This window comes from Macrosteles quadrilineatus, unplaced genomic scaffold (assembly GCF_028750875.1).
Source record: "Macrosteles quadrilineatus isolate MER2022 unplaced genomic scaffold, UCM_ALF_1.0 Scaffold_9__3_contigs__length_116548681, whole genome shotgun sequence".
In the NCBI taxonomy this organism is placed as follows: domain Eukaryota; kingdom Metazoa; phylum Arthropoda; class Insecta; order Hemiptera; family Cicadellidae; genus Macrosteles; species Macrosteles quadrilineatus.
The window spans coordinates 76,306,905-76,331,575 of record NW_026542602.1 but is presented as its reverse complement, the minus strand read 5'-3'; the positions used below and the strand labels follow the sequence as shown (position 1 = coordinate 76,331,575).

Below are 24,671 nucleotides of genomic sequence, written 5' to 3'. Positions count from 1 at the left end.
ATTTTTTTTTTACATTGTTTATCTATACAGAAGAGTCCTTTTATCCAAACCCTTTTAATCTAAAATATATAATAGACTAAAACTGATAGGATTGATAAATGACATCTAAAATATACAAATGCATATTTATTAGGCCTAAAAATTACAATTTGTATTGAATTCAGTCTAAAAAAATCTATGCCTAGTGCTAACTTATTTTAAACTGGAAATATTGCAGTTGAAATGGAATATATTAAAGTAAGATACTTAAAAATTTGTGGGAGATTTTTATTTTTTAAGCTAGTTTTCCTGAGAAAATTTAAGTCCAAGGGTCACATTACATGACATTTATATTTTCGTCCTAGACTGGAACATTTTTAAGCGAATACATTGTTAAGAAATCATCATCACTATAACTTCATACTAGAGGTTTAGATGAGTACTTTAATTAGAATAATTTATACTAACTTCAAATTATTTAGTAGTCTGCTATTAGAATTTGTAGCTATGACATAGGTTAAGTGTAAATACTTTATAGGAATACTCATTACATTTAGTTTTGAATGAATGTTGGATCTTTGTTTTTGTATTAAAGGAGCAAATAGAAACATAATACAGCATAAGTAATTTGAACTTTGTATTTTAAAAAAATATATGGCCTGGGATGAAAGATTTGAAATAAGATTGCAATATAGCCTACAGGGTTACGCAAAAGTCTGGAACCCCCCAGTTAAATTTTTAACGTGTTGCAGTAGGAAAACTAAACTCGGCACATATTTACAACATAAGAAATTGCACTTTTTAATCAAAGTTACAACTTTGCCCCAGCCCCCAAAATGGGGTATTTTGGAGGCAGCTCCAAATTTTCAAATGTAAAAACGTATCATGTTACCCCTCATTTTAAAGGGTTTATTTAAAAAAATTGAATGGCGCAATCCAGAGATCAATATCGCACCCCTAATCAAAATGGCAGCCATTTTAATTTAATATGAGCAAGCAAGATAAAGTCTGGACACCCACAGTTAACTTTATAACGTGTGGCAGTGGGAAAACCAAACTCGGCACATGTTTACAACATTAAAAAAATGTAATTCTTCATTAAATTTAGAACTTGTACCCGGCCCCCAATATGGGGTATTTTGGGGGCAGCCCCAATTCACCTTTTGGTCAGTATTAAAATATTAAATTTTTTAAGTTAAGTGGGGGTGTCTATACTTTATCTTGCTTGCTCATCTTAAATAATTAGAATGGCTGCCATTTTGATTAGGGGTGTGATATTGACCTCTAGTTTGTGCCATTCAATTTCTTTTGATAAACCCTTAAAAATGAGGGGTCACATGATAGGTGTTTACTTTTGGAAATTTCAGGCTGCCCCCAAAATACCCCATTTTGGGGGCTGGGGCAAAGTTGTAACTTTGATCAAAAGTGCAATTTCTTATTTTGTAAATATGTGCCAAATTTGGTTTTCCTACGGCAACGCGTTAAAAAGTTAACTGGGGGGTTCCAGACTTTTGCCTAACCCTGTACATAATAAGTTATTTATGAAAACAATTTCAAACAAGTTTTTAAACTTAACTTGTAACTACTTATTTTACTTGTAGAAATAAATGTTAAGAAATAAGTTCTTGTCTATCAATCAGTGCATTAGCTTATCTTAACAAATAGTCTTTTATTAGTATTTAGGGAAAATCATTGATATCGTAGCATGTTAAAACTGTTGTTACCCTACAAACTTTCTAGAAAGTCTTTTAAATTTACTAATAATCAGTTTTAGTTTAAGTAAGCAAGCTTGGAAGCTCGTGCGTCGACATTTTCGCAGGATTGGTAAGTTCTGATAATGCTAGTAGATGGCAATGGGTTAAGCTTAAGCCGTTCATTGTAGTTGATTACAGGGTAATCAGGTATCAAGTTCGATAAAGACATTTGGTCCATCTCTCTAACGTTACGTTGTTATTTTCTAGCTTAACAAGCAGCCCATACGAGAAACCAACATTTACATGTATCTCTACTTCGTATTCTTTATAATCTTCGGTTCGTTCTTCACTCTCAACCTATTTATAGGAGTAATCATCGACAACTTCAACGAACAAAAGAAAAAGATAAGTATTTATACCTTGTTTTAGATTATTAAGTGTTGTCCGTGTACTAAATGTGGATTTACCGCTTACTTACAATTGGACGAGGTGTCGCAAATATGTTCAAGTGGTTATTCATTCTTGGCTCTTGAAAAAAATATTTTTTAACAATGTATAGGCCTACTTGTAAGACAATGCAAGTACATGTAAGATAACGTCTTAGAGATCAATTAATTGTTTGAGATCATTTAACCACAGAAGTACATTTTCCTTTTTGTAGTTTTATTATCTTTCAGTCATTCAATCTATCAATTTGGTTTAGTCCTCAGTTAGGGATACTCCATAAAGATTATACAAATAGTCGTAGTACAATTTAAATTTTGTGTGTTGGGCCTTCAGCAAAATTGTTTTGAAAAATAATAAATACCAATTCAAAAAAATATATATATAGTAAGAATAGGGGCAAAACCTTTTTGAATTTGAATGTATGTTCCATATTGATCTATAATGAACTCATAACTTTGTAGTAGCAAAGATAACCCTCAAATGCTGTTTAAGTAAAATCAAGCCATGATGAATAACCCAAAATCACGCTGCCTAATAACAACACTCACGCATTTCAGGGCCACACCTGTTCAAAACTTGTGAAATATGTTGGCAATCTAAACACTTAGATAATTGTGTAGATATAGTCGTGTGTTGTGTTTAACTAAGAAGGCTAAATATAACGCAGCTCGGCTGAAGTGTTGGTGTGTAGAATATTTGTACGCACGCTCAAGGAAACAAAGCTCTTAGCGTAGAGTGTGCTCTTATAAAAGTAAGCTGTAAAATTGGTAAGCTATAATGCCGTCTGACATTCGGTTAGTTCAGCCGAGGTAGTAAATATGTAATTAACTGAGTGAATATATAGTTTTAGACTAGGCTATTTAGATCTAGAAACATAGTGAACTCAGTAGCTAGACAATGAGTTTCAAGTGGATATATATAAAATGCTCAATTAGAAAATCACAGATTTATTTAATGAAGGTTTGAATTTTATGTGTGACCCCATAGATTTTAGCTTTAGACTGTAGTACTCTTGTAAATGAACCTTTCTTGATAAACCCCCAAAAATGAGATTGAAAAGTTCCTTTAAAATCAAAAATATATTATGCATAATTTCATTGACTATATATTTTAAATGCAACATTTGTTCAGGTGTTAAACTAGTATTTCAAACCTGATTAAAGGAGATTAACTTTTGCTATGATACAGCTTTAAGGAAGAGCAAATTCCAAATTGATTGGTTTGCTTATCTCAGCATTACAAATTGTTTTTACTCCTGTAACAATACACAATTTTTAACATATTTGCAGATATTAAACAGATACCTGTTATTGCTTATGTATGAAAGAGAGTTAATTTTATCTGGATGCCTAAGGGTCCAAACCTTTGAAAGGACATTATTTGCGAGTTTTATGTAAATCTAACTGTACTTACTTTGTACACATTGGAGTTCAGTTTCTTATCGGATTGTTCTATTATTTAATAGAACAACGGGTGTCTAATTTGATAACCTTTCTGTGCATAGAAACAATTTAACCTCAAATGTATACAGAATTTTGAAATCAGGCTGGATAAATAACGATCTGACATTTTTGGTGAGTCATTTTAGTTTAAAAAGTTGTTCCTTTAATTAATATTCCTCAAATCTTTTAAAATGGACAGGGTTATGAACATGCATAGAAAGAAATATTGAAAAAAGATAACACCTTGAAGTTACTACTTGTTTACTTTGAGTAGTGACTCAAAGTGGTGGATTATTATTAGTAATGAATTGAAGTTTCTAAATTCTATAATCTTTAAGTAGAGGTTAAAACAGTTTTTGTGTATGGTGGAATGTGTTTAGTTTTTTTTATCAAACAAATTTAACATCTTGCAACAAGTTATAGCTTGATGTTGTACCATTGCAACTTGAGTGACTGTGATAACAAGTACAAACAAATATAAATAATACTGTGTATTAATTATTTTAATGTTCACACCATTCACAATACTGTTTTGCATCTGCTGTAAGTGAAAATGAAAGTTCCAATACTGCATTTAATGACTCAAATGTCAGTTCAATTGATAATTAGAATCAGAAAGATATTGAAAATAATGGTGAAATAATTTCACCGAGTACAATATGTTTAGGTCAATGTGCTTTTGTAACAGCTAGGACTAGTTGTGTTGTAATATTAGTGGTGCTTGGTTGCATTGCTCTCTGTTCTCTGTTGAATTATAAGGTAAACCACTACAGTTGAAGACTTGCTACTAATACAGTAACTTATACCTAGTTGTTTTGGGCTATTTCTCTCGTATTTTTAGTCCTGTTTAAAATAGATTTTGTTTTTGTCTTGATTCGCTTTAAAAATATTTGTTTGTTAGTATATTAGTGGTTATTGTTGCAATTTAAATATTTTGTAATTTTGCTTGTATTCGAACATACCAAGAGAACCACTCACTGCAACTCTGAGTAGACCCTTTTCTAATGCATTTCTTTTGTGGGACTTTTTAAATATTTTTACTCTTTTATCTAGCCAGTTCCCCAAATCCGGGATTTTTTACTTTCTAGTTGTTTACACCATAGGGGCTACCTGCATGTTTATTTCGACTTTCTCGCACTGAGGGAAATGCCCATTTTGTTGTTTTTTTTTTTCAGTCAATAAGTGAATGAGCGAGTCAGTTTCCCATCTCATTTCATCTTTTTTTCTATCTCATTTTTTCCCCTAGTTTTTTTATTACCAGTTTCGTGTCAGTTAACTAGGCTATTTTTAATTTTGATTTAGCCTTTTACATAGATTATTGATTCACAAAGTTTTATGAATTTAGATTTACCACGTACCAGATTTTATAGAATTTTATTACAATGAAAAATTTAACAATCAGTTTATTATACAAATATTTATTGAGATTCAAAGCTAATTGTAATACTACGTGGTAGAGTAAATGTAATATTTTATGTAAATAATGTTTCATATAAATACTAGATAGATTTGTAGACGAATGATATAGTTGCCTAATACCTGTAGTGATTATTTTATGTTGAGACAAAGACGAAGGAATCAGTTGTTTTGTCTGATTACGCAGGAGGGTCCTTGGAGATGTTTATGACAGAGGATCAGAAGAAGTACTACAACGCCATGAAGAAGATGGGCTCCAAGAAACCTCTGAAGGCTATACCCAGGCCGAGGGTGAGTATACTGTGAAGAGGACAAGGTGAAATGTATGTTAGCATTGTTAGCCACTGTGAGTGTTGCTGGAGATTTGTTGAATTAGATCTCATCCTTGAAACAGCAATAGAGATTATTATGAGATGATTCGATTATCATGAGAACTAAAAAAAATCCCAAAGCACAACTAATATGAGGAGGAACACATTAGGGTGGCATTCTGATACTTCACTCTTGAGTAATTTTTTTTAGTTTCAAACAATTTTTAGAAATTCTCAAACAAAAGTCAATTCTGCCTGTTGTTTTTTGTTTTACTGGTTGTTGTGTGATATTACATCAAGTACAACTGTGGCAACAGATATGAGTGGTGAAGTTTCGAGGGAGACGGAGGTCGTCCCATAATCCTACCCGGGTATTGTTGAAGCTAATCGCCTGATTTATGGCCTTTCCTGGCAGTTGAGGGGTTGCAAGCACTAGAGTGGGGGTAGAGCGAGATAGAAGATGGAGTTTGTTGCCCCCAGCGACACCGGACGTCTGACGTTCCCAGAAGGATAGGGTTGACATTATAACAATTCGACTTAAAGAATTTGAACTTCCGTTAACAAATAATGCAATGAAGGGAATCAGTGTTTAGTACTAGGAAAGGTAAAGGAAATATAAGTGATTAGCGTACAAGGATTTAATTTGCTATTTCTTAGATATTCCTTACGTAGGGTCACTCGGGTCACTTTGCAGGGAAGTAACTGCGAGAGTGTGATTGCCCTCAATTGCAACCTAACAATTGTTTTGATTTTACGTGGTAGCATCATAAGCGAACATCCTTAACACAAAAACTAAGGCAACGCTGGTGATACAACTATTGGTCATAGTTTATTTCGTTGAGTCGTATATTAAGACTTATTGAAAGATTTGTTTATACAAAATAATAAAATCACAGTTTTGTACGATATTGAACAAGTTTTATTCAAATCTTTACTGCAAACGTCACATTCCAAATACCAATTGTGTGACGAGAAAATACGTAATCTAACCTGTACTCCTAATGATGTTGATGAAAATATATTTCTGGTCATTTATAATCTAGTAGTGACTTTGTTATAACAATTCTGTCGAACTATAGGGTGTTAAGTAACTCTCTACCAACCTTTTAGAATATAATTTCTGGGTTAATAACGAATGTATAAATACAGTATCACATTTAAAGCACCCGTAAATCAATGGTTACACACAGAGCCACCATTTTGTTTTTGTATATCCATGTTACTTAAAATTTTAAATTGTAAATAAATGTTAATGCTAGTTTAATTAGTTTTTGCAAGAATATATTACAATTTATAAATTTAAAATTTAATATGGCAGCCATTTAAATATTTTTAACAGTAGTAACGTTATACCAGTAAATCTTAAAATAAACACAAGAATGCTTTTTACTGTAAATTCTGACACAAACGTAATGACACATCGACGTAGAAAATCCAATTAAAAATGACCGAGATATGGCATTTTTGTAGTCTGTGTCTAAAAAAACTGTAATAGTGCGTGTGGTATAAGTACTTGTCTGCAACTATGTGACCAACAAACCAGAATCATAAGAACTAAATATATACTACGCGACACAAAAACAGTCATACCAGTGTTATTTTTTATCAGGTTTTCTATCTTTATATGTTATTGCGTTTGTCTTGAAGGTAATAAGGTATTTTTTGTGAAATATTAATTGTTTAGTATGAATGTAACAAATTTGCCAATATTTATTAAACTATCAATTAACAACCATCATCAAGTCAAGCCAACTATAAGTCTACTGTATTATTCTCCATACAAATAAAATAGCAATTTTTAATTTACAAATCGTCACTAATAACCCTACAAAAACACTTCAATATATATATTATATTAGTTGTTTTATAAGATTTACAAACGTAACCATTTAAACAAAAGTTCGTATTAAATAATAAAATATTTGGCTTTTTTATATATGCATTTTTATATTTTAAGTATTTATTCTATTTAACAAAATATATTTTGGCACAAATTGCATCTTCCAACTACAAATTATCTCAAGATGTCATTGTTGTTGAAAATGTCAATATTTTTGTCTGTTAAAGTACGATACAGTAAATGTATTTATTTTCATAGCTTTGTTCATAGTTTTTTTTTATCAATTTGTGTTTTGTACTTTAAAAGGATGAAATTCTTTCTTCAGATTTTTGTTGCATATTTTCTGTTAAGTGTGGGTTTATTTGTGTTTTGTTCCTTATTTTAACTGCTGACGAGTTGATGAAAATGTCTTATAAATATAAATGTATGCTCCAATTATATATATTATACGTGTATTTTCTACTAGATTTGTATATATTGTAAGTATTTACTTTATTTACAAAATAATTTTTGGCAGATATTGTATCCTCCAACTATAAATATATCTATTATTATTTTTGTTGAAAAACTAAATATGGTTCTTCTGTTTAAGTATAATACTGTTAGTTTTTTCATACCTCGACATTTATACTGTATTCGATTTGAACGTTAAGTTATATAACTTGTCCATTAAAGTTAAAGGCCACAATCTACCATCTTTTTATTAAGAAAAGCGATTTTTCCAAAAACAGCAACTATATCATTTATAAATAGCCCCGCCGCAGCAAACCGAACTAAGCGAATTTAGATTTGCAAGATTGAATTTTCACTACAATAATATCTACTTAAGAATGTGTCATATTTATTCCCTATTTAAATAACATTAGTTTACGAGTACTTAGGTTTGCTGTTACAGGGAAGGTAATATAGTGTTTTATTTAGGTGAAATACTAATAGCTTAGTATGAATAAAATACTTCTTTTTTCAAATTTGACCATAATTTAACCATTATATTAGTAATAATTTGTTCATAAAGAATCAACAGTTTACTTAAAGCACAGAATGTATGTACTGAAAGGTCTAAAACACTATTGATACATTTAGGCTATTTACACAATATACTGTTAACTCACAATACGGTAAATAAATATCACCGCAAAGGTCCTCCGCGACAGTTCTTTTTTTCCTTTTACAGTGGATATTAGGTACTATTTGCCTACATAAATGGAGGCAAGTGGTTATTGATTTAGATTGAACACTCCAATCATCAGGCCGCCTAATAGGCGAATGACGCCACTGAACACATAAAAAATTATAAACACCATTGGATCACAATGTAATGGGGTGAGTTGTTGATCAGTTCGATCCTTATAGCTGAATTTTTACCTCTTTCCTTCTCTTCACCCTACACCACTTTCACTCTCTCCAACTCGCACTAACTTCCCCTACATTGGCGTCTCACCCCCTCCACTGTCCTACGCTTATTCATCTTCAACCCCAACGCAGGGACGGGTAGCGCTGACAGGTCAGCCGAGCGTCACTAATAGGATTATCGTATGGGCAGAAAGCCTACACCCAAAAGTTTCGATAGGACAGGTCCCCTTATAGTTTCAGTTTGGCTAGGTTTTGCCCATAACAACTTCTAGATATGACTCAATAATAAGGAACTGAACTGTAACTATAATGTCTGTTGGTTTTGTTTAAGGAAAGGCTCTAGGCCAGGATTTTAAATTGTAGAAAAAGGAGGATAGCCGCTAGCTTACCTTGAAAGTGTGGGTAGGCCATTGAACAAGTAAAAAAAACACTATGCACACAATATTTCGTCCTCTAAGGGACTTTGTCAAGTGTAGAGAGAGTTACGAAATGGCTGCTGTCATTGCTGTTCTAGTTGCTCTCCTCCTTTTTCTACAATTTATAATGTCTGTTGGTTACTTTAAAAGCTGAAACAAGATTGATGTAGCTAATCAATGACAATTGTAAACAAATAAATAGGTATTATATTTTTGTGTGCATATCATTAAACAGATTATTTTCAATTAAATTTTGTAGAGGTCGTGCGGAACGAGGTGAAGCCTGAGATATTCGGCGGGAACGGTCTAAAGCGGGGAAATCCATGGTGGGGGTAGGAGACGAGCCGATCGTCGCCTCGCATAGCGACACTTCCCCCGCCACACCACTATTCCCCTCCAAGCTTCACCTCGTTCCGCACGACCTCTATTCACATGTTAATCAATGGTCCAGAAATTAGGTTTTGGTAGAATCTGCATTACAAAATTTTCAAATATTCGGAATTAATTCAATCAGATTAAAAAGTTGTCAATCAATAGTCTCTGCTAACTACTGCTAACTCAAAAAAAGAACAGATATGAAACTAGTTGTGTTTTTGTATGGAAATTATTTTGGTCATTTGCGCATAATCTATATTATTATAATATGTTATTTCTGACACACAAACTGATAAAGCTATTCACTAAAGTTTCATTACATTTAATTGATGTTTAACATAACTATTTGATGTTCCAGTGGCGACCGCAAGCCATCGTGTTTGAGATTGTCACAGACAAGAAGTTTGACATGATCATCATGTTGTTCATCGGCCTCAACATGCTGACTATGACGATGGATCACTACCAACAGACACAGATCTTCACAGACGTGTTGGACGCCCTCAACGCGATATTCATCGTCATATTCAGCAGCGAGTGTATACTCAAGATATTCGCCTTGCGCTACTACTACTTCAAAGAGCCCTGGAACCTCTTTGATTTCGTAGTAGTCATTCTATCTATTTTGGGTGAGTGGGAAAGGCTTGTTTTGTTATGTTGGATTTTAAGCTCTCATTAACCAGAGATTCACTATGCCATAGATCAAACGCCCTCTCTCATAGATTGCTAGATTGATTTATAGATTAGCTAACAATTCAAATTATGTTTCTGTCGGTTTACGTAGGCCATGTTTTTTATAATTATTTGTTCCTTTTTATTCAACCAACTTAAAAAAATATCTATTTCTTGGTTGATAATTATAAAATTAAAATCAAAGAGTTGGGAACATATTGTAAGTCCACCTGGAAATAAAAGAGATACGTTTAGTTACAATTTCATTTTAGACAACTAGGCACTCAGGCAAGATGAAACACATCAAATCTCTTTGCCAATGAATTGCTGTTTGTTTGGAGTTGTAAATTTCTTGTTCAATACAGTTTAACATTATGCTAAATACACAGTAATAAACCTCTTGTCACTTGCAGGTTTGATATTGAGTGATCTGATAGAGAAGTACTTTGTCTCGCCTACGTTGCTGAGGGTCGTCAGAGTGGCCAAAGTGGGGCGAGTACTCAGGCTGGTCAAGGGAGCCAAAGGCATCAGAACGCTGCTTTTCGCCCTCGCCATGTCCCTGCCTGCCCTCTTTAACATCTGCCTTCTTCTCTTTCTCGTCATGTTTATCTTCGCTATATTCGGAATGTCTTTCTTTATGAACGTCAAAGAAAAAAGCGGACTCGACGATGTCTACAATTTCAAGACATTTCCAAAATCAATGATTCTTCTCTTCCAGGTGTGTTGGAGTAATTAGTCATTCGACTGTTTTTATTGTCATTGTAAAAATTGTCATTATAATTTTGGATTTTGGTTGTAAAAATTTGTAATTTAGAGATATTTTTATACTCAAGAGATTAAATGCAAGAGCAAAACTTATAACGATGATACTTAATGATATATCATTATAATGATGGTTGATGGCAAGTGGTTTTAATTAGGCTCTCCAATTATCTTCAGACCTTAAATACAAGTTAAGAGGAAAACATCAAGTTGCTACTTTAATTGTGTATTGATAATTTGCTAATGTTTAATATTAATACAATATTTAATCTTTATAAAATAAATTTGAATGACTCGTTTAAATTGTTTATGAGTGGAACAAAGACATGATTCAAAATTTAAGCTAGTTCAGTAAAGTATTTTGTTTCAAATAAAAACAAAATAGGTAAATAAGTATTTTTTAAATCTTAAGGTTTGTAATATTTTTATAATTACAAAAAAGTTTGGAATATCAAGAAAAAGAGGATAATTTGTTTTGCAGATGTCCACCTCAGCGGGCTGGGATGGAGTTTTGGATGGGATAATCAATGAGGAAGACTGTGAGGAGCCAAACCCAGAGATGGGTTCACCTGGAGACTGTGGGTCGTCAACCGTGGGCATCGCCTTCCTGCTGTCATACCTGGTCATCAGCTTCCTGATCGTCATCAACATGTACATTGCTGTCATCTTGGAGAACTACTCACAGGCTACAGAGGACGTGCAGGAGGGTTTGACGGACGACGACTACGACATGTACTACGAGATCTGGCAGCAGTTCGACCCCGATGGCACACAGTACATCCGCTACGACCAACTCTCCGACTTCCTCGATGTGCTTGAGCCGCCGCTGCAAATACACAAACCTAACAAATACAAAATAGTTTCTATGGACATTCCTATATGCAAGGGCGACTTGATGTTCTGCGTGGACATTCTAGATGCTCTGACCAAGGATTTCTTCGCCAGAAAGGGAAATCCCATCGAGGAGACGGGCGAGCTAGCCGAGGTGGCGCCGGGACGACCGGACGAGGTCGGCTACGAGCCCGTTTCGTCGACGTTATGGCGGCAACGCGAGGAGTACTGCGCGCGACTGATACAGAACGCGTGGAGGAAGCACAAGCAGCAGAGGCAAGGTGGTGCGGACACTCCCAACTCCAACGATGCCAGAGAGACTGCAGTGCTGGTTGAGAGTGATGGCTTTGTCACTAAAAACGGACACAGAGTTGTTATACATTCCCGGTCTCCTTCGACCACATCCAGACTAGCAGATGTCTGAGGAAGGCCACGTCCCCCATCCTTCGATGACACCGACTGTAACGAACAAGATGTCAACTAAATACTCAACACGATTAACCTGATTTCATTCTCCTGGGTGGGTGGGTGCATTCTTCTCTGCTTTTCTTTGTCTCCCTAATAGAGTCACAATGTTAAGGTATGACATCATTTAGCATTATAAATATATTCATGGAAAATAATCATTTATTGTGAAAATGTAAACTTATGCTTTCCATTGGAACTTAATTCACAATCAACTTCATCTTCATACCCTTGTAGGTATGAAAATATTCCACGCATGCTTCCTCCAAGGGATTGGGCATTGTAAACTGCTCGCCTACAGCTATAAATTTAATTTTTGAATTGGAAACAACATTTCAAATCCAAACGGGCGTAATATTTGACCAAATACCACTACCAGTAACTTCTAACAGAGATGAGTGCACCAAACCCAAAATCCTTCCTTGTATGTTGCTGGAGCAATCCCAACTACATATCCCTCACAAAAATAGCAATAATCATTTGCTCACATTTGATTCGAGCAAGTCACCTTGACAAAGTCAACTCCTAAGTTTCCGTCCTGATCGGCAATATGCTGCGCTACAAAAGACTCCCTTTCCTCACCCGTCGAATCGTCATTTGTCTTCCTTGAGTGACGAATCGACTTATTCTTAAAACAATCGGTTGAGTAATTTATCTTGCCATCTTGTTCGATAAATTTGTTTGGCAGTTTTACGATTTAAGGGCTGTACACTACTAATATGTACGTTTTTGCAATTTTTTTATTACAATTTTAGCGGCTTTTAAGAAAAAAGATTTTATATTGAATAAATTTTAAAAGTAAGTTACGTTTAAAGTTAGTTGATGACAAATTAAAAATTATATCGTTAGAATATGAAAGTCTTTTAACATGTACTACAAAGAATTGTACTTGTATATTTTTACACATTCAAATTACGCTGCATTTGTCTATTATTGTGCGCAGATGCTTTTATAATGTTTTAAGTGCCAGTTTTGGGAATATGAATACTTCCTCATTGAGCAGCCAACGACAATAAGTAGTTTACCTCCACTGAATCTATTTATGCTCATGAACATTCTCAAATAGTGTAACATTAATACGCAAGTTGTTTCATGTTATTCAGCAAATATTTTACATTTTCCATATTGACAATTCCTCTAATGCCAGAGAGAGAGAGGTTACTTTAACTTTAACGTATGAAATCATTGCTGAAAATTACTTTTGGAAATGAAACGTTAATGTTTTCATTTTTGGTTTTACTTTCAATTTTGGTTTTAGTGAAAAACAAAACATAATAATTAATGCAGCTCAAATATTACATTTTTACATGATAACTTAAAAAATAAAAGTTCAGTTTTATTTTTAATTGAAAAAATAATAGTAAGAAATGAAACTCTGAAATCACGTTTACATGTGATACTTGTATAGGTAGTATTTTACTAGTACCAAAATTACCTTTACTAATTAAATTTTTCAGATTTTTTTAGCAGACGTCCAGCAGTTGTTAGAGTTTACCTCTCTCGTATTTGATAACAATTTTGAATACCATGTACATTTTAAAATTATAAATCAGTCTTCAATATTTGAAATATTTTTATATAGCTGTCATTCAAAATGATGCTGCAACTCGTGTTACTACTGCCTTGTATTTTCAGTGCTGGGCTTGCTACTATAGAATAGATCTAATGCTTGATTGTAAGTATGTACAGATTCTATTTAATAGACTGTAAAAAGTGTGTGATGATGAATTGTAAATAATCACTTTAAACAATGACCTTACCTTGATTCAGCTATGTTTTTGCTACAATTAATAGAATCTCATGTTGGTTGTAATTTTCCTCAAATATTCCATTAGCTTGATTTACTTAAGTAAAAAGGACTGGTGAATGTTAAAGTTTCACTAAAAAATGTTTTAGAAATATTGATTGTAAAATATTTTGAAAGAGAATAAGTTTACAATGTACTAAATGAAAAAACTACAAAGGGGTATAATTTTATAATTTTGAGAGTCTGTGATAAAGTTTATATGGTAAATTGTGATTTGAGAATATTTCTATTTAACAAAGTTTGTTTTGTTTAAGAATTTTATTATACATATATATCGTGTTATCCTTTATTAAAAATGTATACCGTTCTCAGTTTAAAATAATCACGCACATGTTGTGTTTGTTATTTGAATATAAGTTTTTAGTTAATATATTAAATGTTATTCGATTGTTGGCTGAAATCCATTTAAGTGCATACATGTAAAAGAATGTGAGTGTGTACATTGACATAAACACAAATGAAACCTTGTCTTCATATTAACAGTCACATTCGAATTATTGAAAAGGAAGTATTCATATTTTTATGCTCAGTTTTTATTAGGATATAATTGTTAGTTGATAAACTTAAACTGGCCACAGCTCGGAGCAATGACCTTTTATTTTCATCTCCAATTTTCAAGTAGTTTTAAAATTTCTTAATTATAAGTTATAATTTTTTAAATTTATTTGCAAAACATATATTTTTTTATCAGTACTGTTAAAAAACCAACTGTAATTTTTTTAAGGTGAGGGTTTCATCAAAATGTCTTCCCTATTTTGATGAGGGCCTCACCACCGTATGTTCGGTTCGTCCTGTCTCCCTGATGATGAAAGTCAGAGTCTGTTGCTCCTTGCTCAACCAATCAGCTTCTGTTCCTAAGTGTCGTGTCCGAAAGCTGTCAAAGACGTTACGGTGGTCCACGGGGTGGGAGTGACGTGCTACACTCATAGCTTATTTCACACATCTCTTTACTCTCGGACGCTACAAGCAGTGAAAGACTCGAGGGGAAGTCTCACCACTTTACTTACTGTATCCGCGTTGCACACGTAAATAATAATTTAAACAAGAATAATTTCAAGAACTCTTAGAAGTGAATAGTGGAGTTTAGCTTAAGTCGGGTTAGTTATCACTCTTGGGTTTATAAAGTTGCAGCAACGACGCAGTCTGTTCGGTGTGCCGGGGCCTGCTCTTCCCTGCCGGTCCCGCACTCACGCAACCATTGCCTTGTAATCATGTTACGTTTTGTCGTTTGCAATATTTTGTTTGCCAATTGAAATAAAAAAGTTTAAAAGGTTTGGTAATAAAACAGTGATGTTCATTCTACCCACACCTAGTTGGAAGACTTACTATTATTTGACTGTCACATAGGATGGTAAGTAAAATTTGTTGACCTAAGGTAAAAGGAAGTGAACTTCATCACCATGCATCTCATCAAATCAAACAAAATTATGCATACAGTTTATTCAATGTCCTACCATTGATTCTGATTGAATAGTATAATTTTTTACTCAATCGAATAAACAAGACACCAAATATCAGAGTTAAATCCTAAAATAGCATAATAAAATTACAGAAATATAAACTGATAATAAGTAGACCTAAAGCTGGGAAAGTATTACTTTTCTTTAGAGGATGCTAAGATTTTTCTACTATTTAGTCTTTTTTCTTTCATGTAAATTGTTGTTACAGTCTATAGTGTCAAAAATACATAAATTAAAAATACTATTTCTATTTCTGGGTGTTGGAAAACTCATCAAAAGAATATAATGCTAAATTTATTATTTAATCTTTAAAGATTTTCTTGAATTTTGAGTCCATTTCTTTTTTTATGATTTCAGGGACAAATTTTAGAAAAAACTTTATTAGCTTATGAGGGTTTTTCCAAACATTTAACTTGTGAGGATGGAAAAACTCCCTTCTTCTGAAATTATAAGAATGCAACAGATTTATTACTTCCTCTGATTCCTTTTTTTTTGCAATGTGAATTGTTTTGTTAAGATATTTCCCATAAAAGGTTAAAGTTTGTAATTTCTTAAAATGTTCTTTTGTCGAATCATCTTTTTTTTAAGCTTGAGCATAATTCTGATTCAGCCTCTTTTTGCTGCTTTAGAATGCTATCCATATTCAATTTTTTTGATGTCCCATATATTGAATGTGAGCAAAATGTATACTTTTTAGGGTTTTCAAATTAAATTACAATAAAAAGACATATTTTTGATAAGGCGAAAATTCCGGAGTTAATTTTGATTAAGACTTTGTTTATCCCAATTCAAGTTTTCATCTATTGTAAAACTCAGAAAGTTGATTTGATTTTTCTTTTGAATGTTAAATATTTGAGTTGTAAGTTATTGTTGGTTCTTTTGTGTTTTTGTTCTAAGTTATGATTGTAGAAATAGTTACCAATATTCTCTAATTCTACATATGTAAAAGTTTCAGTTTCTTCTGGGGAGTTAGATGATACAATCAAATTAGAACCATCAGTGTAAACGTAATTTACAATTTTTCTTGTAGGTTAATGTATCTTCCATGCCATAAAAGGTAACACATTAAAAGCAAAGGTCCGCAAATTGAATTGGCTGATAAGTTGATGATGATTTGATAATTCTATCATGATTTTTATCAAATGGGTAATTTCCAAAAATTGAGATCTATTTGTCAAATAGGAAGAAAACCAATTGAATTAAGGTAATCAAGCATCAAGGCACATGGGAACACTAAGGTAATGTTTTTTAACCTTGATTTATAACTTTCCTTGAAAGTAATATTATTACTTTCACGTAACGTGTTACAAAATTGAAATTCCATCCCAATGGAATGAGTACTCTGCAGATACAGTAGACTCCCTCTTATCCGGACCCTCAGGACCGAAGCCAGTCCGGATAACGGGTTTTCCGGTTAAACCGATGTCCCCAAAATCTCACTAAAACGGACCGTTTAAATGCATACTCTATACAGTATTTGACTTAAAATTAGGAGAGCATCTATAACATTAAAACGTAACAGGGTTTTTTTATTTCACGATTCTGAATCAACCACTTGACGGATTTTCATGATTTTTGTGTTGAAAGAAAGATCATTTGGAGAACTAGGGAATGTTGAAGCCATAATTTTAGTTTAGGGTTCCAGTTCTTTATAAATTAAGTTTTAAATTCTAAAAAGTCTAGCAGCCATTTTTTCTGGAATATTCTTCATACAATATCTTGTATATCTTGACATTTTGCTATGTGTAGCCTGTTTAATTCAGAGAACTTTTCTTCCCGATGCCTTATAGTATATGTTTATATATATCGACAAAACCTAAAAATAGGGCCTGAACTAAGTTTTGTAGAGAGTAGTCTAGTCTAAATTTACCATCCATTCTACCAAATCTATAAATTTAATTCCATTAGCGAATTGGTCCCCACAAAATATCTTGAGCTAGAAAAAAGCTAGCATGGGTGTTGAGGATTCATTTTAAAGCTTAAGGTCCAAGGGCGGTGGAAAAAATATCAGAAGTGTCAAAAATTACTCCTGCTCTGCCCCACAGGCCGCCTAATCCAGTCATTTTCTAATGGAAGTAGGTACTGCTACATTGTTTCTATAAGCTGTTTTAAAAATACTAGCTGTTGTAAACATTGCTCATTTGAATGTTTAATGATTTTAGTGTTCTGTTTTTAGGTTAGAATGGTAATGCAGTGTTAAAATTTATGGTGTTAGGGGAAGAACGGGACTACGAAGGAGAGTATTTAGGAATGGTGCACAGCATAGGGAATGGTAAAGGACAAATAATTACAATGGAGGTGAACGGCAGCAACTGTTGTTTGTATGGCCCCTAACCAATATAATTATGGGTTAGGACATTTAATTTTTTGTCAACAATAATAATAAACCTGTTAATTTGTTGTAGCTTAGTAAACGTACCCGAATATCATTTACAAGAAAGTGCAGCTGCAAATGCTATATTTTACAATTATTCTGCTTTAAATTGGTTGGTTAAAGTGCTCAGTTTAAGTAACCAATTTATGAAACACAATTGAGTTCCTTAGTCTGTCCCTGAAAATGAGTAAAGATTTACTTGATCTATCTAACAGAATCCCCCCTGCCCCATGATTTGTATTTAAATCAGGAAGTAGAGCATTTCCCTGGATGTCTTCTCTTTCAAATGAAAATAGCATAACAAATCATAGTCTTTTTCTTTAACTAATTCAAAGTAGGCTATTCAAAATTCGTACAGTTAAATAAAGCACAAAAATGTATAAAATTCTATCAATAGGCTAATATGAGGTTCTGGCTAAAGAAAAAACTTATCTTCATCGTTAACGAAGCTAAACAGGGCATCTTACTCCATTCCACATTCATCCCTCACTCATATTTGGGTTAAATAAAACACACCCAAAAAGTAATTTGGATTTCAATCTCAATGTGTTATGCAGTTTAGTAAACCATAAATAGCTTATTCCCTACATGGGAAATTCGCTAAAAAGACTATATTTGACCTTATTGATTCCATGAACAGTTTTAATGTGCTTCAGGGTTTCATATTCTCATGTCAAATCGAAATTGCTTCTAGTTTGGAACAAAAAACTGAGTTAGAATTTAGGCTATAGCTATGTAGCACATTAAAAATGTGATCTTCCTTTATATCTCGATACCCTTTTTAAATTTACTAAATGTTCTTAAAACTCTCCTCTTAATGCACATTTAGATCTCAAGTGGAACCACAATAATGTGCTAAGTTTCACCTCCACAAATTGTATTGATGAGATTTAATGATCTGTGAAGAATAATATGTGGCTTCTTTGAATATATTGACTTAAAAACAAATTTAAAAAATTCTAATATTAATTGCAGTATTTGTTATTACTAAAATAATATTGTATAAATTTGATTATAATGTTAATGTGTCTTTAGGTTCATAAATAAAAAAAACTGACAATCGCCGGTATAGAAAAATGTATAATAGAGATAGAAAACATAACAAAGAGTCAATAATAACGGCTTCCTATCTACAATCAGTTTTGTCTTCAATTTCTATTTCTTGAGTGTCTGTAGAGACCTTCATTCCAAACACAGCTCTAGAGAAACTATCTATCCTTTTAAAATTCTCACACATCTTTTCATTGGCCTTGTTGACCACATACTTAATGTACTGAAACAGAAAATTGTTAATTGTTAAACATGTTTATTGCTCGGGGATAAAAGAACTGAAATATTAGGTGATTAATTTAAATCACACCGTTCCTAAGCTAGATCATATCAAACAGATTTGCAATGATCTTGTCTCAGAGTAGGTCACTTTCAAGAGAAATAATGAATTAGAGTACTTGCGACTGAGTAAATGAGTATCGTTTTATTTTCCAACAGTAGGATTTTTACATTATTGGTGATTTTTAATGTTATTTTGTGATAAAGGTTTCACAACAGAAAATTTTATAGGTTTAAATAAGCCAAACAAAATTCCTTTAATGGTTTAGTAACAATGAAACAGTATTCATTTCATGACTTAAATAATAGGTTGTTATTTTCTGCGTTTCCTAAATTGCCGCTTGTTAGACCTTGTCGTGGCCAGTTTACATTAGATAATTGAGGCTCTACTTTGATATTATTTAATTATTATTGTATGGTTATTGGTTATTGTATGGTAAAGAGGGTTCTACAATATTGAGAAGGTCCTTCGCCCCTGGTAGACTTATACTGTTTTTTTTTTTCAAGACAAGAAGACATCACATAGCTAAGAGCCATTAGGAAATGGTGAGTTTTTAACCAATGTCTCTGGGACAGAAGTACCAGGCTCTAAAACACTAATCCAGGCAGCCAATGCAACGTATGTTATTTCGTAGGCTGTGAGCCAATTTGTGCATTTGAGTAAAAATTTAAACAAATGATTGAATTTTTTACTTTAAAAATAATTAATACTATCATGGTCGTTTTAGTTTTGATTGTATCATTTTAATGGAGTTCCAATTTAATTTTTAAACAAAAAACACTCAGCTACTACAATTATAAAAATTTACGTCACTTAAGAACGCAAATATATACGCGTACAATTATAGCCTCCTCTAATACTAGACCATACAGCGAGACGAAAGTGTCAACGCCACAATCCCGGACTACTGTAACAGCTGTTGCACTAAATTCATGTGGACCATCTGTGCAATGTTTATGTTTACCTACACATTTGTCATTACTATTGTACCATGGCAATGGGCCGGTCAGTGCAATGTTGCCACACACCAAGGACGCAACCTTGTATTAGAGCAGGCTATGGTACAATCCTAGAAAAGTTTTTTTTCTTAAACCAATGCCTGAGGAATTATGTGACTTATATAAGGAAATTGATCACAATGTTACTGTAAATGCCGCAGCAAACCTGCAGACTAAGTGGACTTATATTTGGGTGATTTTATTTTTACTCTAATCTATTTAAATAACGTAAGGTTTATTGAGTAGGCTGTCCAGGTTTGCTGCTACAAGGAGGGTAATAAAGTGTGTTTTTAGTAAAATATTAATGCCATGCTTAGTATAAATAAAAAGAGTAATATAATAATCTGATATCAAATTTAATAAATTTGTTGATTTGTTAATGAAAGATTAAATTCAAACATACTTCGTTAGAGACAATGAGTCCAGTTTCATCCGACAATGGAACTTCCAATCCATGAGTCCCTCGAACAGCTAATATGATGGAACCTTGGCGGCCAAACACTGATCCTGAGTTACGGTAGCCTGCGTTAAATGCACAATCTTGCTGAAATCAGAAACCATATGTGAGTAATTAATTCTTTGAGAATGTACCTTTATTAGGATAGCAAATATACTATATCTGAATGGAAAAGAGTACATTCTGACTCAAGAAACACTAAAAACCTTACACTTAACACAGCAAATTCAAAAGTATGTAACTTTTTGTCACTGACAGCCCTTTCAACAAAAGAAGAGAGAACTCTTTAAAATGTTGTTTTAGGTCTCTGAGTGGTTATAGTGCTCGCCTTCAAATCTAAAGGTCGCTGATTTGATTCCAAGCAATAGGCCTATTGTTTATGGACCCAGGATGCCATTTGTAATTTGGATATCAATGATGCTATCTAACAAAAGTTCAAAGCTAGACACTAACAAACCCAACCAGGGTTTGGATCGTTCCCTTGAAAAAATTCCAATGGTGTAAATAAGTACTTCCTGCGTATTGAAAATGCTATCAATTAGAGCACGGTGATTTTTGTGTAAAATAATTCAAAATTGTTTGGGTTTTTTGTGACAGAGTAGACACTTTCCATTCAGGAAAGTCTGCTATTCAAAGAGATTACAACACCCAACTCACCATAAATGCACTTCCTAAAGTGTGAAATTGGGGGGAAAGCTATATCGGTCCAGGAAATTGACTGGAACCTAACCAAACCTATTAACCTAACTTCATCCAAAACCTCAAGACAACATTTACACAATAACACACCTCAGGATGATTTTGTTCAGTTATACAAACCTACAAATACAACAACAATACTCACACAATCAATGCAATGGAGGGTAAAGCAACCCAGCAGCTTTAAAGAAATTATACAGACGTTCCAGAGGTTGGTAGGGTTGTTTGAATTGGTATTCGGCCAAATATCTGAAGAAGTGGTTCTTTCCCCAAACACCATACTAAGGGGATGCATAGTTGCCCGAATACCTCCAAACATGCTCTATATTATTCATATGAGCTCCAATCCCACGGTCCTTTAAGTTCAGCAAGTGGTTGACATGACGGTACTCCTGGGATAAATAATCAAAGGCTTTCCACTTCCAGCCGTCAGTGACTGCACTCATGGACCCATTCTCGTATCAATGCCAGCAATGTAGTAGAGTACCCTTGATTCCACAGGAACAAGGAAGGAACGGATACAAAGTTTTGGACCATAAGAATACAATAAAAAAAATCACACTGTGTAAACTACTGTATTAAAACCCATTCTGATGTTGCATCCAATTACTGACCCTAGTAAATTGAAAACGTGGACATTAGATTACTGGTACCGGTAATTAAAATGATATTTCTAGCAACTGTTAGGTTCAAAGCTTAATTAGTTTTATTACTCAAATATAGGTCATTACCATTTTCTTTGCAGCAGTTACATTTCTACACTGGACATGCAAAATGAAAGGTTCAAACTTCAGTATCATATTCTTTTCAACACAGGTACTAAGCTTGTCAACGACCTGATTGGGATCAACTACTTCATGACTTGTTAGTATCCACTTGCAACCTTTCTTGATGGAAACCTCTTCACCCTGAAACAGTTAAATGTCACTATAAAACTATGTAAAAAGTAAGACAGCCAACGCTTCAGCTCAGTTTTATCTTATGTTACTAAATAGTACACAAGAAAGTATGTAGGACTTATGGTTTGTGAGTATTTCAGTTGGTTTTTCATTTGAAAACTACTGAACCAGTTGAACAGAATTTTTGAAAAAAGGTGAATATCTACCACAGATGTTCATTAGCATATTTTAATTTTTAAACTCTGCTTGGGCTTCACCCCACTGGGTTTAAAAGTTTATAGGCTATGTTATTTTACCGTATCCAAGTATCCGAGTACCGTAATCCACTTAATATTAAGGGTACAGTTCTGCAGAAATTTGAATTTTACCATAGGACATAATTTAATTTTACGTATGATATTTAAATAACAAAAACAAAAACTAAGGCCTAAGGTTGTTTTTTTATCCTATAGTTTATAGTTTTATTCTAAACGTATACCGGTAGACCAAAAAATGGAAGAAACTATTCGGGGATATTCTGGGACAATAGGCCTGAATAGGCTACAGTGATACACTTATGGTCACGTGATAGAGGACATGTTCACGCATAGCTTGGTTTTTTGTTTTTGGTTTTTTTTTTCTAGGACGCTAGGCACGAGCCCGGAATTGTTTTTCACATTACTTCAGGCTAGAACTAGGGGTTGCGGCATTATCACATAGATAAAATCCATTGGTGATTTGGCAGGATTTGAACCCAGGACCTCTTGAACCGAAGTCCCGCGCTCTAACCACTAGACCAGCTCGCTCCCCCGTGCATAGCATAGTACCAACATCGGAACCCAGGAACGAATTTGGGTCTCTAGAGGGGGATCGATAGTATGAAAAAGATTTAAGCTACTACTAACTACTAACTAAAAATCTACTACACTATGCTACCCCCTGTAAAGACTCAAATTCGGTCCCTGGGTTACGACGTTGATGTTCTGCTATGCGTGAACATGTCCTCTATGACGTAACTATATGTGTATCGCTGTATTCAGGCCTATTGTCCCGGAATATCCCTGAATAGTTTCTTCCATTCTTAGCATACCGGTAGGCCTATACTCGAGTCTATTGTATCTATCACCGTCAATTAATTTTGCGCAAGCGCTTTGTCACTTTTCACCCCCTCTAATGATTCTCAAGCGTTCCTTATATACCATTTTGTACCGTGCTATGCGTAAACACGTTCTTTATCACATGATTATGAGTATTACCCTACGCGGTCTTATTGTCCTGAAATAGCGCTGTTATTAGACATCATAAGTTATGGTGCACAGGCGCACGCTCCACCTGGCATTTGTGTGTTATTGGTAAGTTAGTTCACACAAGTTTTCAACAAGGCAATGGTTTTGACCATTCCCTTAAATAAAACATAACAAAATACCGGTATTGTTGATTATTTTTTGAGCTTTGAGACTAGGCTGTTACTAATACCTTTTGGAAGAATTTGGAAGTTAATTAGGCCATCATGTCTATAGCATACAGGATGGTATGTTTGTTACATAATAGAGATTTTCATGGAGATTTCATACTATGATGTTTGCAGCAGCTTGCTGTAGGAAACTGAAACGGTACTGTACAGTTTGTACCGGTAACTTAAAAGTTGTTTTTTTGTGTGATCATACAAACTACAGTAACTTATTACGAGTAATTAAGTAAACCTAGAAAAATTACAATAAAAGAGGCCTATTGTTAGACGGTGGGAGTTAAACAACCTTTTAATCTTCTTAAGTTACCGTACGGTAGCTTCTTTTAGCTTTTTGAGAGCTTTACTTGAGCCCACAGTACTGTGGGTACAAATTAGAGGTTAAGAACCGGTATTTACCTAACTGAAATCAGTTATTACCTTCTTCAGTATGATTATTCTTCCGGAGCAGGAGCTGGTTGTCACATAATCTTCAAGGCCATTGATAAAGTCTATTAGCTCAACAATAGGTTCATCTATATTTCCTTTTCGGCTATTATCCGTTGAGCTTGCAACCGATTCTTTTTTTCTATCAAAGATGGGGTTTATTTTGGCCATGGTATCCAGGACTTGGTTCTTCAGCGATAACTCAAACCGACCAGAGCTTAACAGAATTGTAGGCTACATTCGTGATAAACTTTTACCTTTGCAGTAGTCAACAGATAACAAATTATCAAATTAATTGGTTTTTGGTACTGTAGACTCACTCAGGTGCAGGAATGCAAGAACAGAGAGATAGGCTAGGTCTAAGTTACATACTGTAATTATGGTAACTTTTAACTTAGCTGCCGCTGCCATAATCTGTAAACACCGTCAGGTATCCTGTATCCTGTTCATCTTTGTATCCTTCTATTTTGTATTTGCATTTCTATCTCCGGTATCAAATCAACAACTTTCAACAAGCAACGGAAAAATAATCAAAGAGTCAAATAGATTTAACTTAACCTCAACTTTGCCTTTTGGGGTTAGGCTGCTACTGTTTATGTTATTGTAATTGTTCAATCTGTCTGTTAACGTTATCGAAATCAAATCGTGCAATGCTTTGCTTTCTGCCTGCAGTTTTTTTTCTCTACAGTTAGTTTGGGCTAAAACCCTTCTGACATGCAGCTATTCTGTTCAACTGTAAATATACAACGTGATGTGTGGAAAGCGAAAAGA

At 33.7% G+C, this 24,671-nt stretch overlaps 2 protein-coding genes across 24 annotated transcripts in view; one reads left to right on the top strand and one right to left on the bottom strand.

Annotated features, from left to right (window-relative positions):
- LOC129004258 (sodium channel protein para-like) overlaps positions 1-15,085 on the top strand; it is a 136,189-nt gene extending 121,104 nt beyond the window's left edge. For 22 of the 23 annotated variants that reach the window (XM_054432771.1, XM_054432767.1, XM_054432769.1 and 19 more), the window contains 5 exons: positions 1,941-2,078; positions 5,162-5,269; positions 9,632-9,902; positions 10,359-10,663; positions 11,189-15,085. In XM_054432771.1, the coding sequence (XP_054288746.1) occupies positions 1,941-2,078; positions 5,162-5,269; positions 9,632-9,902; positions 10,359-10,663; positions 11,189-11,962 (1,596 nt within the window). In that variant the 3' untranslated portion in view covers positions 11,963-15,085. The remainder of the gene's footprint in view (positions 1-1,940; positions 2,079-5,161; positions 5,270-9,631; positions 9,903-10,358; positions 10,664-11,188) is intronic. The other variant, XM_054432755.1, reaches the window with a different exon arrangement.
- A 3,684-nt stretch (positions 15,086-18,769) lies between these two features.
- On the bottom strand, positions 18,770-24,440 carry LOC129004312 (tRNA wybutosine-synthesizing protein 3 homolog). The gene is made up of 4 exons (XM_054432844.1): positions 23,895-24,440; positions 21,860-22,036; positions 20,376-20,516; positions 18,770-18,917 (listed from the first exon to the last, which is right to left on the bottom strand). The coding sequence occupies exons 1-4, from the start codon at positions 24,069-24,071 to the stop codon at positions 18,771-18,773; spliced, it is 642 nt and encodes a 213-aa protein (XP_054288819.1). The 5' UTR covers positions 24,072-24,440; the 3' UTR covers position 18,770.
- Between the last annotated feature and the right edge of the window lie 231 nt (positions 24,441-24,671).

Bases quoted from the DNA above. Each gene is read 5' to 3' on its own strand.
- LOC129004312 (XM_054432844.1), bottom strand. From the start codon at position 24,071: ATGGCCAAAATAAACCCCATCTTTGATAGAAAAAAAGAATCGGTTGCA. The intron at 22,037-23,894 runs GTAATAACTGAT...TAACTGTTTCAG, and splicing joins GAATAATCATACTGAAGAAG to GGTGAAGAGGTTTCCATCAA. The intron at 20,517-21,859 runs GTAATGACCTAT...TTCTGATTTCAG, and splicing joins TAACTGCTGCAAAGAAAATG to CAAGATTGTGCATTTAACGC.